Consider the following 14,561-nt stretch of genomic DNA (forward strand, 5'->3'; position numbering starts at 1 on the left):
TTCTTCAGCAGTGATATCAGTTGATGATTAAGCGTGAGACAACTTCCATAATCCACTAGTTATCATGCCCTCTCAGTTCAGAGAACAAAATAGAGGCTAGTATAATTTCCGGACTATTGAGAATATACATTTTAGATAAACTTCACTCATTTTCTTGAAAATAAGACATGTTATGTGTTGCTACAATAGGTAAAAGTATAATATGGTGATAGTATATAATAACTTTAGAGGTATAGTTTTCTAATTGAACTCCTCATTAAGACTCTTGTGATTAAATGTAGGGTTCATGTTCTTATCAAAAGAAATTCTTAAGGAATGAGACAGGACAGGGATTCCCCATTGACAAGACAATACAAAAGCAGGACACACATCTTCCATATTCTTCATTCTTTTTACTATTTCCCCATAAATCCTAGCAACCCTCTTTGGCAATATTAAAAAACAAGAAAATGACTTCCAATTCAACTTCAAACTTCTAAATCTTCCATTCATTTTCTTGATAAGCCAACACCTTCTTGGCCTTATTACAATTACCCTCTCTTCAACAAGTCTCTCATATCTTCCTTGAAGCCCCATCTTCAAAATTAGCTCTTAGTCTATACAGGTATTTATAGAGAAAAAAAAGAGAAGTAATGCGCGCTATTAGTTAGCACATGGAGAATCTTGATCTTTGTATAACTTCAAAAATATAGAAATTAACATAACAGAACAGAGTAATGTATACTAGTATGGTAATGGTGAGGCTACGTAGTTTATACTGCATAGTTTCACTCATAACTAATCCTTGTGCTACTAATACCTTTACAATTCTAACATGCTACCAAATGACCCTGAGTTATCTGTCCTGTTGATCAGTGCTTTAGCTATTCTAACTTAGGTAATCAAAGGCCAGTTTGATGTAAGATTGAATAGTCTTATGTCATGGATGTAAAATCTAACTAAATCTTTATTTTATTGAGAATTTATTGGAAGGGTCATAAGGCCAAAATGTAAGTGGCACTTTCAGAACCATAGTGCAATAGCACACCACAGATGAGTGCCCAAAAGCAATAGAGTCATTCAGATAATTGAATTAAAAGACGGATAAAATATGATGAGCTTGTGTTAAACACATCCAAATGTAACATAGTTTTTTTAAAGTGCATCTAGTGTACTAAGTTTTCGCTAAGTGTGAGATTCAATAAAAATTCGGACCACAAGAGTCTATTGCTCATGTAAAATCCATTATATGTACAACCTAATGATCCAGAGACTTGGGGTCATCCCTGAAACCTATGTAACTCGGTGGTCCATAAGAGGGAAGGAAAGCAGAATACGATCAAATCCTCCCACATGTACAAACGGAACATGTAGGAAAAAGGAAGGACTGGTATTTTCTGATGTACCGCCATAGCCAGAAATTAACTATCAGATCTAGCTTGAATGATGATGTTGAATGCAAAATCGAATTTGCTAGTCCTCCATCAGTTAAAAGAGTCGCCAAATGAGCTAGTGGTGGGAGTCTATGCTTGATGGAGTTCATCAAATAACTTCATAGAGAAAGATCAATGCTGAACTATGGGAACTAGGATGAAGCTTTTCATGAGTCTTTTGGTAGAAGATTTTGTTGAATGCAGATAATATAGGGTAACATTCATCAGTTATTCTGAATCCTGGTCATCACAAATTGCCAAAAACTAAAAATCAAATTCCATAAGCACACAGTTCTCTGCATCTCTTGTGATAAGCTGCTTCAATATGAAAAATACCAAGAACCTTCCTACTACAACAATCTACATAGCAAATAGCTATTAACCAAAAAAAGAAAAATCATCTTCTATTTGCCATAAAAAACCTGCATTATGGTCCTATAAACTAACCCTCTTTTATTCTTCAACACCTCTCTCATCTTGCGCTCTTCAGGCACAGCTCCTTTGCTCTTCACTGTCTCCAATAACTCTTTTCCTTCTTCCTCCATCCCTGCCTTCACCAACCCTTCAAAACTACCCAAACAAGTAGCTGCATTGGGCTTCATTCCCCTTTTCTCCACCATCTCCAACACATACTTTTTCGCCTCTTTCACAAACTTCTCTTCTCCACTCTCCGCCAACGACTTGATCAGCACGCTATATGTATACGCATTGGGCAGCACTCCAGATGACAGCATCCGTAGGTAAACCTTGTGAGCTTCCTTGGGCTGCCCTGCGTTGGCGTATGCCTCGATTACCGCCGTATGAGCCACTACATCTGGCATTTGGCTCTTGTCCTTGATTTGAGAGAAAAGCTCCAAGGCCTCGTGGGTCAGTCCGTCCTTAGACAATCCGTCGAACATCTTCACTGCATTGTTGATCATCCCATCTGAACGTATCTTCTGAAACACTTCTTGCAAGTTTGTCGGGTCTTCGGGTTCCTCAATTACGGGTTTCTTGTTAAATGGGTCGTATGGTGGTGGTAATTTGGATTTATCTATTTCCTTAGTGGACAATTTTGTTATCTCTTTAGTGTCCGCCTCAGCATCAGAGTCTTCTGAATCAGATAGCGAGAAATTGACTAAAGTGTTGCGCTTCGGAGGAGCTGAAGTAGAGTTACTCGAAACGGGAGTTTCTGGGGTGGCGGTGGAAAATAGTCTACTTCTGAATGCGCTAGTTTTGGGGACTGATAAAAAGGACACTGTTTTGGGGGGGCTTAGGATAGGGAGAGAGGAAGTGTAGTGGAAACGAAGGGCATAAGGGGAGAGGGATCGGCGGATTACGGAGAAAGACGGCGCTGGAGAGACTGTGAGCCACCGGGCAATGGTTATTCCGGCCATCGGCGATGTAGTAGAACGTCAAATCAGCGAAAAGACTAGAAGTTGCAATGGCTAAATTACTTGTTTCAATATTTAAAAATATTTGGCCAAGTGATATGCCGCCACTCAAAGTATGTTTATTCATTTAGACATTTTAACTAGACGTATTACTTATTGAACACTTCTATCATTCTAAATTTAAATTATTTGGACATTTTTTTTGAAAATAAACTAAAAATAGAGGATGTGTGATATACATTCGCGCTGACATGTTAATTTGACTAATTAAATAATGACATGTGTTATTTTTTAATCCAAAAAATTATTTAAACATTATATTACAAAGTAAAAAAAATGAACTTAAATCACCTACTTCCCCTGCCTTCCGTTGAAACCCAAAACATACATTTCCCTCTGACTCCATTAATGACGACCTTCTCCCTCCCTGTACAGTGTCATTTTTAACCCGATAAATTTTTCTTTTCATCAGCTTTTTTATTAATTATAACTTTTTTACTTCATCTCGTTTTTAAGGTAGAGAAAGATGGAGAAAAAAATCTCTCCGAAAATTTCTAAGTTTCATTTGTCATTGTCGAAAAAAATGGAATTATTTTGATTTTTTTTATGTTTCATAATCGATTAATTTTTTGGGATGAAGAAACATCCTTACATTAGGCCAATATACATCAATTTAAAGTCAAAACAACACATTTACAATAAATTTAAAACTTCAATAAAAATTTGAGCAAAGTAAATAATTGATAGAAAAATCCTCCAATAAATTTAAACAACTGGACATCAATTTAACACCAATTTTAAAAATTAACAGCAAAGATACAAACTCCAAACTTAAAGCCTTTACAAATTAAACATGAAAGAAAATGACGGTAATAATGATGGAATGGTGGTTTCAATGGTGGTGCAACCAATTCTAATATGGATGACAATTGGGCCAAAAATATAACAACAATGGAGCTAAAAAAAGATTAAGTATCAGGAGAAAATAAGAGGAAGAAAAGGGGTGTGTAGCAGCGTGATAGTGGTAAAATGTGGTGTGATGTAGGAAGGAGTGTCAAAAAAGACGCAGAAGAAATAATAGTTTTTTTCCAAAAAAAAAAGAGGCCCAATTTAATATCTTCACGCGCCTAAAAAGTGTGGATTAAAAACAATGTGCCACATAGACAAAAAATGTTCAAATGGTTCATATTAGGAACCACAGTGCAACAACAGTACACCACAGATTAGTGCCCCAAAGCAATAGTCATTCAGATAATTGAATTAAAAGACGGATAAAATATGATGAGCTTTTGTTAAACACATCCAAATGTAACATAACTGAGGTTTTTTTTTAATTACACTACATATGGAAATGGGAACACACAATCAAAAGTACATGGTAGAAAACTAGCTTTGCCTACATTTACAAACTAAAGTTACAACTGTGAGCTTCACAGCGACATACTCAGTTTCACGTGTGACGCTGGCCATATCTAATTCCCAAACAAAATGAATCCACACATGGTTGAAAAATTCAATAGCATCACCTTGACTCAGGATTGGCTGCAGGTACCTTAGATGGATAAGTTGAAATATCTACATCAATCAGTGATAGGTCATAGGGTGCTGAAACATTAGTTGATGCATCCATAAGCAAAGAGTAGTTCATTGCCTCCGATTTCCCTGTTTGCTGGCCTGCAACAGGATTTTGAGGATTGTTGTTATTAGCAGATGGGGAGAGAGTAGATAATTGTACATCTTCCTGTTTGTTCCCAATTATGTGCTTGTTTTTCCTAACAGTATCCATCTCTGGGCCAGTTGGGACAAAAGTCCTTGCCCTGTACTTTGTTGCACCCCCTTCTTCGGCATCACCATGATTATAAAGAACATAATCATGATAAGTAGGAGCAAACTGCACTCATGGAAGCAAATAGAATTTGTTAGGACACATCTGGGGTACACATACAGCACAAGTGAAAATGAGCAAGTGTCTGTCTTACCTGGTGAACCGTGTCATGGTAAAAGTCATTTAGCATAAGGGCATGTCCAAGGCTAGCAGTAAAACCACGAGGAGGACCAATATTTGCGCCAGCATATTCCTTGTATGGGAATGCATAAAGATGAGCAAAAGCTGCAATAAGCATCTCAACACAAATTATAAAATTCTGAAATTCAGCAGCTTCCTCGGTATCTTTAATAAGCTCCGACTTTGCAGCAAGAAACACCAGAACTCCCTGGCAGAGGAAGTTAAAAAGAATGATTATAATACCTAGAAACATCATTCTACACAGTAAATTGTAATAGATGAAACAAAAGCCAGTCAATTAACTTTGACTTCAGTAAAATTTCTGAAAGGAGAAAAAACCGAAGAGGATCAGTCGCAAAAAGTGGTATCGTTAAGGGTGAAATGGAGATGGTAAGACTTAATAGTTTCCAAAAAGTGCAAAGAATCAGTTTTCGGGCACATAGTAAAAGAAAAGTGTGCTACAGAAAACGGGACAGTGGAAATAATATCATTATTATTGTTGTTATGGTAGCAAGTAACAACAGAATTACGCTAGATGCCGGATTTGGTGAAACCAAAGAGTGTTCAGCAGTCAAAAACTGAATAATATTTTGTTTACTCAAAAGGAAAGTGAGAAAATAGCATGTAACTAAGCAAATCTGGGGAGTTACCTGCCAGTACGTAAGGAATACGACGGATTTTATAATGATGAACTTTGGAACTGGATTAAATGGACGGAGCAGATCTTTGCATGCCACGTAAAACAAAGCCAATGCATAAAGTGCCATCGAGTAAGAGATAGTATATATAATTGTGAGGTACAGGTATGACTGGCTTGGACTGAAATTTCCGTCCTCATATTTTCCTTTTACATATAGTATGATTGTAACGAGCACTAATATGGGCTTGAGAATCACAAACTGCAAACACCCCTGCTTGCACCTTCGGATAAAGCGCCTGCATTGCTTTAACTTTATCAGAAATACATTTCAGATAAATAAACAAGAGAATTAAAGTCCAGTCATTTAAATGAATGAACAACATCACAACATGGAGACCTACATAATAGAAATGTAAAACAAGGGGACAATAGTTTGGTCATAGTTATCAAGGGAATCACTAATTCAATTGAAATTTAAGGAGTCATCTCAAATTCAAGTGTAGAAATGCAATGCATTCAATCACAAAAACCAGAAAAAACGAGTCTCCTACATATACCTGTGAGTAATATATTTTTTTTTTAGAAAGTTCATGCTGGAGAATTTTCAAAGGAACAGCTCTTCATTGACTAAATAGAAGTGGCTTCATGCATAAGCACAACTTACCCATCCAAAGGAAGCGGAGGTAAGCAGCAGGTCATCAGACACCAATTTGGCTTTAGAATTCGGCCACTCAAACTTAGAACAACAGCCCCTGGGCCACCAACCCATGCCAGGCAGAGTGATAGAAAATTATATATGACCCACGCCTCATATCTGAAAGGAAATTAGAAACTAAATAATCACAATCAACAAAACAATTTCACAATAAGAGGTGTCGAGACATAAGTTCGAATATAACAGATGCATATGCATATAAATCATTTACCAACTACTCCTTTCCACCTAATATATGTTACGTAATTTACAAGCACAGAGAACAAAAAAGACTTAATTTTTTCCTATGTACATATGCAGTTAAGACATATTATTAAGAATGGAGCCAGGACTAAGAAAGGAATGAGGTAAGGTAAAATCACATGGAATATCATGGATCAAACAACCTATAATCTCTCAGAGTCCATGCAGATTGCAAAAAAATAGAATGAAAGAAAAGCAAAAGGTTCATATAGGCAATAACTAGTTGGAAGGAGAGATAGATATGTTGGTACATTTATATGAAGTCAATTTTTTGCCAAGAATCCTTTTTGTCTGTTTAGAGATTTGTAAATCAATGTACAGATAAGATTGGGCTGTAAGGAACCTTCAATGAGAATCCGGGTGTTTTAGAGAAGTAACTGAAAAAAAAACTTGGAATACGTTGAACGCTGATGTTGATAACTGTAGTCATGTAAAGAGGTGAATTAGACAATAGAATTTTCACTACTCTTGGGTAGATGGGCTAGTTGGATAAATGAGCAAGATAGCGAGAGTAGCTTTCAGAAGTCCCTGGAGAGAGTCTTGTTGGATAATAATGAGCAGTAAAGGCGCCTATGGCCATAAAGGCTCAGGTTAGTTGGAAAAGGTTCCGTGAGAGTATTTAAGTATATTTTTAACATTTTCAACTAAGAGACCTCCTCCCTCAAATGTTCCAATGAAATGGATACTTAGCAGGCATCCAGAGAAGTCTGGCTCACAAGGTCTGGATACTTAAGTCAATCGTCTGTTTGAGAAGATGACACCTCTTCCAAGTCATAATTATTGAACATATCAGCATCTGTCAACAATATCTTCTGTCGTTTTGACAAATTTGAAGGTTTTCCCTTACATTCTTCAAGGTTTTAGGTTTAAGACCAGCATCAAGCTTCTTGGTTTTTGTTGACTTCATATATCAGTAGCAGTCTACAAGTTGGGTAATGAACTTGACAGCTCAAATAAATCTTGGATGTATGAGTGCCATATCAGAAATGTCAACACAGTGTGGATGAACAAAGCATATAGTGAATTTCTTCTTCAGCTTAAAGAATAAAACATCGTGCAATCAATTCGATTTGGATTTCAGATATCGTTCAATATTTTTACAAAGGCTTTACAGCACAAACAGCCATAATGAAAGTCAAGCAACTGAGCCTGAGGATGCATATCCATATTTCAAAGTATAATGCACTGTAGGCTCAACATCTGAGCATGCAGTCAAACTTAATAGTGACAACCAGTCGCATTCTACATATGTAGGATTAAAAAAGTAGATTTTTTGACCTATGGCAACCAAAGCACAAAGGTATCAATGAAGTGAGTAAAAACCTTGAAGACCATGGATCAAAATTTAGCAGACAAAAGATACAAGGTGATTTCTTCCGACCTGCCTAACCTTGTCAACGGGGTTACTCGGTACTTGTGAGAGGTAGCATATATCCAGTAGAATAGTTGAAAGTGTGTGTTTACGTAATTGAGTTTCTGACATACAACAATCTTGTTGAACTCACAGAACTTTTAACTATTACCCATCTATGTGTGCTGCAAAGATTTAAAAAGTCAACAAATAGGAAGCCATAGAAAGAGGATCTCATTAAGTTAAGAACAAATACATGTTTCTCCACATCATAGAGCCGATTCATGACTACAATTATCCCATCAGTATTCATGATAGCTACTTGTCACAAAAGTTCAGAACACAGAGAGAAAAGGCAGGGCATCATTCCATGGAGCAACAATGGGCAGTCATATTGTAATAACATCAAGAAGAAAAAAATATGCACTAAACCACGAAATACAAACTTGAACAGTACTTACATTTCACGAATGGAATTGAAATAGATGGCTCTCTCATTTAAGATTAGCGAAAAGAATGACGTTATTGCATAAACCTGTCAAAGGAGAAAATAAGAATTTTAAACATTAACGTGGAACTCAACAAAAAGTACAGCACAATGAAATATGCAGCTCAGAGTCAAGCTGTCAAGCTAGTTCAGAAACTATATTTGTTAAGGTCATATAGGAAAAATTGGACTCTCATGTTATTAAAAAGTCAAACACCATAACACCCAGATTATATGTCTGACTTTATGGTCCATCCATAAAGATTCATAACATTAATATTCATTACCTGTTGGGGTACATTCAGTGCATGTGGCATCTATAGTTTACCTTTAGTTTGTACTATCTGAAACAATAATTAAAAAAAAAAACATACTCTAGGCTACTGGGACTTTATTTAAATAAAGAGTAACCATTATGCCCATTTCAAAAATAAGATAACCACCATTTCGAAAACACTCTTGGTGCTGGAGTTCTATTTATTAGTCGACGGACACTGATGATAGTACAAATGCACATTAAGCACCACATTCAGATTCTGACTCCATTAATGGAACTTAATAGTACCAAGTGTTGATGAATTTGAGATCCTACCATGCACATATTTCCTTCTACAACAACAGCATAACTAGTCTCTCTCTTTTTTTTTTTTGGGACAAACAGCATAATTAGTCTGATCTCACAAGTGGGGTCTGCGAAGAATAGGTTGTATGAAGAGCTTACCTCTACCTTTGTGGGGTAGAGAGGCGCTATTTGTGATATACCCCCACAGCTCAAAAGATATTTCCTTCTACAATTTAACAAATACCACAAAGTTTCCACATCTTCAACACTAGTTATTCTGGTTCCTTCTACAATTTAACAAATACCACAATGTTTCCACATCTTCAACACTAGTTATTCGGCTTTTCCAGAACCTATGGACGATCAACCTCCAACGGGATGACTACTCTTTTAAGTTTCATCTAATAATAACAAATGACAGTAAAATATGAATCTGTTCACAAATCAACTTGATCCCTATTTTTGACCAACATAATTTTAAATACAATGAGGTTTATTGGTCAAAACTTTATAACAACACAGAGCCAAATTAGGTAACCACAAGCAGTTTGGATAACTTTTAAGAAAAAGCTTTTTGAAGCAAAAAAAGTGTGCAAAATAACCTTGTTAGAATACTTCTAGTTTCTTGAACATATGTGAGTATTTTGTTAGTACAAGAACTTTTCATTGAAATATACATTCAAAACAACAACATACTCAGTTGATCCCACATTCAAACCACTTAAAAAAAAAATTGAAGATGTCTTTAAAGCATATACTTCTTCACAAAAACTTTAACCAGCAAGTTTTGAAAATTATTTATTAATTCTATTATATTTTTAGCAAAATTTCAGAATTGTTAAAAAAAACACTACTCATCATGATAGCCTAGTCTCAAAGAAGTGTCTGCATATACACTATTCACAGATTAAGCCATCCCTGACCACAAGAACTAGCTCTCCACTAAGATGGGATTTAGGTGCAGTCATACAATTACAGCCTACTATTTCCCTGTTGGTTTAGGTGTCCGCTCAAGCCCAGCGAAAATACTCATATAATTCTTCATTATTAAAGCCTGTTATAATTGATAGTACAACAATATAACAATCAGGTTCAACAATTGGATAGCATATAACTTCACAAGATAAAAGCTGATTCCTAATCCAGAGAACCTCAATCTCAATACTTAAAACCCTTTATGCAAAGCATAGGGATGGCTTTTTGATATCCTATTGGCTCATAACTACATGAGATTCACCAATCACCTGCAGGCTTGTGAGGTGTATCAATGATTCTAGAGGCAAAGATGAAGACTACATGTGAGGATGGTTAGTATCAGAGCAGGCAGAGGTCCTATGGTTGAATCACACCGCCACCCAAATTAAAAAAAAAAAATCCACATGCTTGGTATATGAAAAAAGAATCAAGCCCGCACGTGAGGGGGGCGTGTTGAGATGGTCACACACTTCAATAGTTTCCAACGTAGCTGGCTGAATTTCTAATCAGCAAGGTAAAAGATGGATTTATTACACTCACATACAGTAGAGTCACATTTAGTAGAGTATATGATATTGATTGATAATTGAGATTGTGGAAAAGAGTATTAGGGTAAAGACAGAAAGCTAGCTTGACACAAAAAATATCACATTCAACATTACAATTTGAAATCCTGAAAGTTGTATGAAATGGAAAGGTGTCCAATATCCTGGAAGGTCTGAAAGTGAAAACAGTAAACAAGTTCCACTGTCATGTGAAAAAGAGCTACCATGGATGTCCTAAACATAAGTTTCTCCCATTCCTTACCACTACAAAGAACTTCAATTATAACACCCATACACTGTATCAGCGTCATAGTGGGACCGGATGATTAGAAACAGTAAGTAGTTCACCCTTGCGCATTGTAAAGTGTCAAGAGAAAAGAAACACACCACTTTAACCGGTTTAATCAAGAAGAAGAATAAAGAGAGAGAAAAACACACTCACAGGAACCATAAAGATGATGCGGACAATGTATCTTTGATAAGTAGGCTCAGTGTAATTCAAAAGATGCCTGTAAATGTGCAAAAGTGCCAGTCCAATGGCACCAACTGTGCAAGGCAACGCAATGAGGATATAGAATATGGGAGCCATTTGTTCCACAGGCTACCAAGCATCAAACACAAACACCCTTCTCTGAAACCTTAGAAATATAACCAAAATCAGTACCATTACTAAAATTAATTGAAACATAAACAGATAAAGGAAACCAACAATTTAGGTATATCCACTTACAGTACTGAAGAAACAACTCCAAAACCCCTATGTTTAGGCACTTCTCTTCTTCCCCAAATAGCAGTAATTCCTGCTACAATTGAATGCTTCGCTTTTCACCTTTGATTGAATGTACACCAACCTCGTGAAATCGGAAAACCCTAACCCAATAACAAAATCTTGAACTTATCAAGAAAACTACTCGGTTAAAAAATTACACAACCCATTGAATGTATACCAGATTTAAAAATCCCAACTGGGGTTTACCCTACATATAACCAAAAAAAAAAATTAGCGCGTCCGCAGAAAATGGTAAAGACCCACTAACCTTATCGATGCAATCTGGGTAAAAGAAATCAAAGAACAGTGCCCAATTGGGTCACTTTCTCCCAATGAAATCGTCGGAGAAAGTGAAGTTTGATGAATATGACGGAACTATATAGATCTGTGACTAGAAAAATCAAGAAAAAAAATGTTAGGCGAAAAGAAAGCGCTGTTAGTGAATTGCAGATTGTGGGACAGGGAAACAATAATGGCGGCTTTAGGGGGAAAACTTATATCATATTATATTACTAATGAAAAAACACAGATCGGGAAAACTTGCGGAGAAATGATAAATCTTTTCACAGTCGGAAAGAAAAGGATAAATCTTGTTTGTTTGTTTTTCCTTTGTAACTGCAATTTTTGTTTCGTGGAAAAAGACGAGTAAATATTATTGTTGAGATATATATTGTTGAGTTGTCTATGATTCGATAATTATATTTAACAAAATAAAATCAATTATTAACCATCACTAATCATCCACATTTTTTGTCTTATCCATTTTTATATATTTTTCAAGACTTGCTTAATACTATATTTAAATTGCAAGCATAAGAATAGAATATTGGGCAATTAAAATAAAGGAGAAAAACGGCTGTATAGAGTTGGATTGCACTATTTTTGTTAAGAAATTTGCATTCCACATCATAATTGTAATAATTGATCGTCAAAATACCAGAATAATGTTTCCTTTTTAAATCAAAGAAAAATATAATAGTTCTAGATCATAATTAAAAATGCTTATTAATTGTATTGCAATTTCAAAAGTAGAAAATAAGATTTAAATGTCATATAAAGATAAATTTGAATCATTTCTTGATTTGTGTAGTACTTGTGTAGGGTTATATGATTTATTTTCTTTATTATGAAAATCTCATTCATAATGCACTTATCAATAAAGTGATAACATTAAACTTGATGAACCTATAGTCATTTATTCTATTTTCTTCTGGCGATGAAGAATGAGTAAGAATTTAGGATCTTCTTTAGCTACTTCAAATGGTAGTATATTAACTATTGATGGTGAAATTGTTTTATTTTTACTCAAAGGTTTTGAGTTTTAGTTCTGAGTATGGAGAAAATCTTATTGAAAGTGTCACTCTCAAATGAATACTACAATGAATTTAGTCTAAATTTAAATGCAGACTTCGTACACATGAAACTTGTTTTTAAAAAAAGTATGAATAAGGAGAGGACTTCAAAAAGTCACAGATGGGATTTTTTGACAGTGCTTGATTTTTAGTTAAGATAGAATGCAAGTAATAACTATACTAACCAACTACACATTCTCAACTACTTTTCTAACATTCTTATTTCTGGATCTTGTCTTTGGACAACAATCACAAATTGTATCTATCTTCTTTGATTTTGACCCTCAGTTTTTCCAATGCGTAGCTTTCAAAATGCATTTGGTGTACTAAGTTTTCTTTATGTGTAAAATTCAATGAAAAATCGAACCACGAGAGTCTCATCTTTCAATATAGAAATTCAAACAATACTAGTCACTTAAAAAAAATTAGACGACATTTAAAATCCATTATGTTCACTTAAAAAAACAATATGTCACTTTTGAGGAAACAAAAGAAATGGAAGACAATGGTTATAACCTGCTACTTCTTGGTTGCAGTTCTACGGTCTACATATGTCTGAAGCCAGTCACAACAATGGTTTTATTTACTTTTTGATTCATGTAAAATCCATTATGTTCAACCTGATGATCCAGAAATTAACTATCAGATCTAGCTTGAACATGATGTTGAATACAAATTTGAATTTGCTATGCTTGATGGAGTTTTAATAGAAGATTTTGTTGAATACAGATATTATATAGTAACATTCACCAGTTAGAAAGAAAATTACAGCTAAATCTAAATCCTGGTCATCACACATTGCCAAAAACTAAAAAATCAAATTTCCATAAGCACACAGTTCTCTGCATCTCTTGTGATAAGCTGCTTCCATACGAAAAATACTAAGAACCTTCCTACTTCAACAATCTACACAACAAATAGCCATTAACCAAAAAAAAATCATCTTTTATTTGTCATAGAAAACCTGCATTATGGTCCTATAAACTAACCCTCTTTTAAAATTTTTAGCTGATCGTCAAAAAGGTGTCAAAATGACATAGTGAATCCTTACTTAGGGTGTTCAAAATAAACAAAACTTACTTGAGGTGTCTAAATGTAATTTAGTGTCAAATTTAAGAGGCTACCTACGGATTCAGCCAAATTATAAATAGTTGTTGGGTGATTAAAGCTCTATTTCTCGTTTGTTATCAATCATAAATGTTCAAAATTGTTACGGAAAAAAAATTATAGTAAAAATTTACTTTTTTTGGCTATCCAAATAATAACTAAGTTAAACAAATTAAAACGGCAAAAGAGTGTTTCTTATTATCAAAATGCTCTAAATATTGTTTGATATGATATACGAAAATTAATAAATTTATTCAATGTTCATCTAAAACTCAAGTATATGATATGGTAAATTGCGTCTCAAAATTTGTTTGAACATAATCCTAAAACCTTTATCATCTCTGCAGTTATCGGATTGAAAAATATAATTATTTTAGCTTGAACTCTTTTGCCTTGTAAATATAAGCAATAACATCATACCAGTAAAATTTCACATGTAAATTTCAAAAAGAATATTAATACAAATTTATTCTACTTCTATATATATCATGAAAATAATTTATGAAAGACAATCGACTCAAGTAACTGTACTTGAAGAAAATTCAAAAGGAGAAAATAAAAATAATATAAACATCACAGATATGCAAACATTATACATCATATAAAGAAATAAATAATAACCACAACAACATAAAACAATAGTAAAGGCACAATAAACAATATGTAGTAGCCTAATACTACTATATGCAAGAAGAAACATATATCATTGGACACAAAGATGACTCAACTACTTAATAATCTAATTTGCAATGTCAATAACTTTTTATTTAAGATCATATTCAAGTAAATTGAAAATGCGTTTAGTTATGACCAATTACCTTTATTTATTCTTTAACTTAATTCAACCTCCTCAAAGAGTTCACCTAGTTAAACTTTCACGCTTTCTCAATAGGGCATTTCCATAATAGGAATATTAAAACACAAGATTTCAAACTTAAAAGTCTATTCTAGATCCAAATTTGAGTCACTTATTCTCCAACAAATTCTCTGACGAACTTTCACAACTTTGAAAGCACATTGAGTCA

The 14,561-nt window shown here is 34.5% G+C and overlaps 2 protein-coding genes across 3 annotated transcripts; both read right to left on the reverse strand.

The window, feature by feature from the left end:
• Nucleotides 1-1,656: 1,656 nt before the first annotated feature.
• On the reverse strand, nt 1,657-2,859 carry LOC107002905 (pentatricopeptide repeat-containing protein At4g38150-like). The gene has a single exon (XM_015201114.2). It carries the CDS (start codon nt 2,786-2,788, stop codon nt 1,817-1,819), a length of 972 nt encoding a protein of 323 aa, XP_015056600.1. The 5' UTR covers nt 2,789-2,859; the 3' UTR covers nt 1,657-1,816.
• A 1,149-nt stretch (nt 2,860-4,008) lies between these two features.
• On the reverse strand, nt 4,009-11,707 carry LOC107002890 (transmembrane protein 184A-like). 2 transcript variants are annotated; one of them, XM_015201103.2, is made up of 8 exons: nt 11,346-11,707; nt 11,039-11,178; nt 10,751-10,939; nt 8,201-8,274; nt 6,095-6,244; nt 5,441-5,726; nt 4,765-4,998; nt 4,009-4,676 (listed from the first exon to the last, which is right to left on the reverse strand). In XM_015201103.2, the coding sequence occupies exons 3-8, from the start codon at nt 10,895-10,897 to the stop codon at nt 4,308-4,310; spliced, it is 1,260 nt and encodes a 419-aa protein (XP_015056589.1). In that variant the 5' UTR covers nt 10,898-10,939; nt 11,039-11,178; nt 11,346-11,707; the 3' UTR covers nt 4,009-4,307. The 2 variants fall into 2 exon arrangements, with proteins under 2 accessions (XP_015056589.1, XP_015056581.1); XM_015201095.2 differs by having other exon boundaries at nt 10,751-10,946.
• Between the last annotated feature and the right edge of the window lie 2,854 nt (nt 11,708-14,561).

Source organism: Solanum pennellii, chromosome 1 (assembly GCF_001406875.1).
Source record: "Solanum pennellii chromosome 1, SPENNV200".
Classification (NCBI taxonomy): domain Eukaryota; kingdom Viridiplantae; phylum Streptophyta; class Magnoliopsida; order Solanales; family Solanaceae; genus Solanum; species Solanum pennellii.

Bases quoted from the DNA above. Each gene is read 5' to 3' on its own strand.
- LOC107002890 (XM_015201103.2), bottom strand. From the start codon at position 10,897: ATGGCTCCCATATTCTATATCCTCATTGCGTTGCCTTGCACAGTTGGT. The intron at 8,275-10,750 runs GTGAGTGTGTTT...CTCCTTTGACAG, and splicing joins GCATCATCTTTATGGTTCCT to GTTTATGCAATAACGTCATT. The intron at 5,727-6,094 runs GTAAGTTGTGCT...AAAGCAATGCAG, and splicing joins CCTCCGCTTCCTTTGGATGG to GCGCTTTATCCGAAGGTGCA.
- LOC107002905 (XM_015201114.2), bottom strand. From the start codon at position 2,788: ATGGCCGGAATAACCATTGCCCGGTGGCTCACAGTCTCTCCAGCGCCG.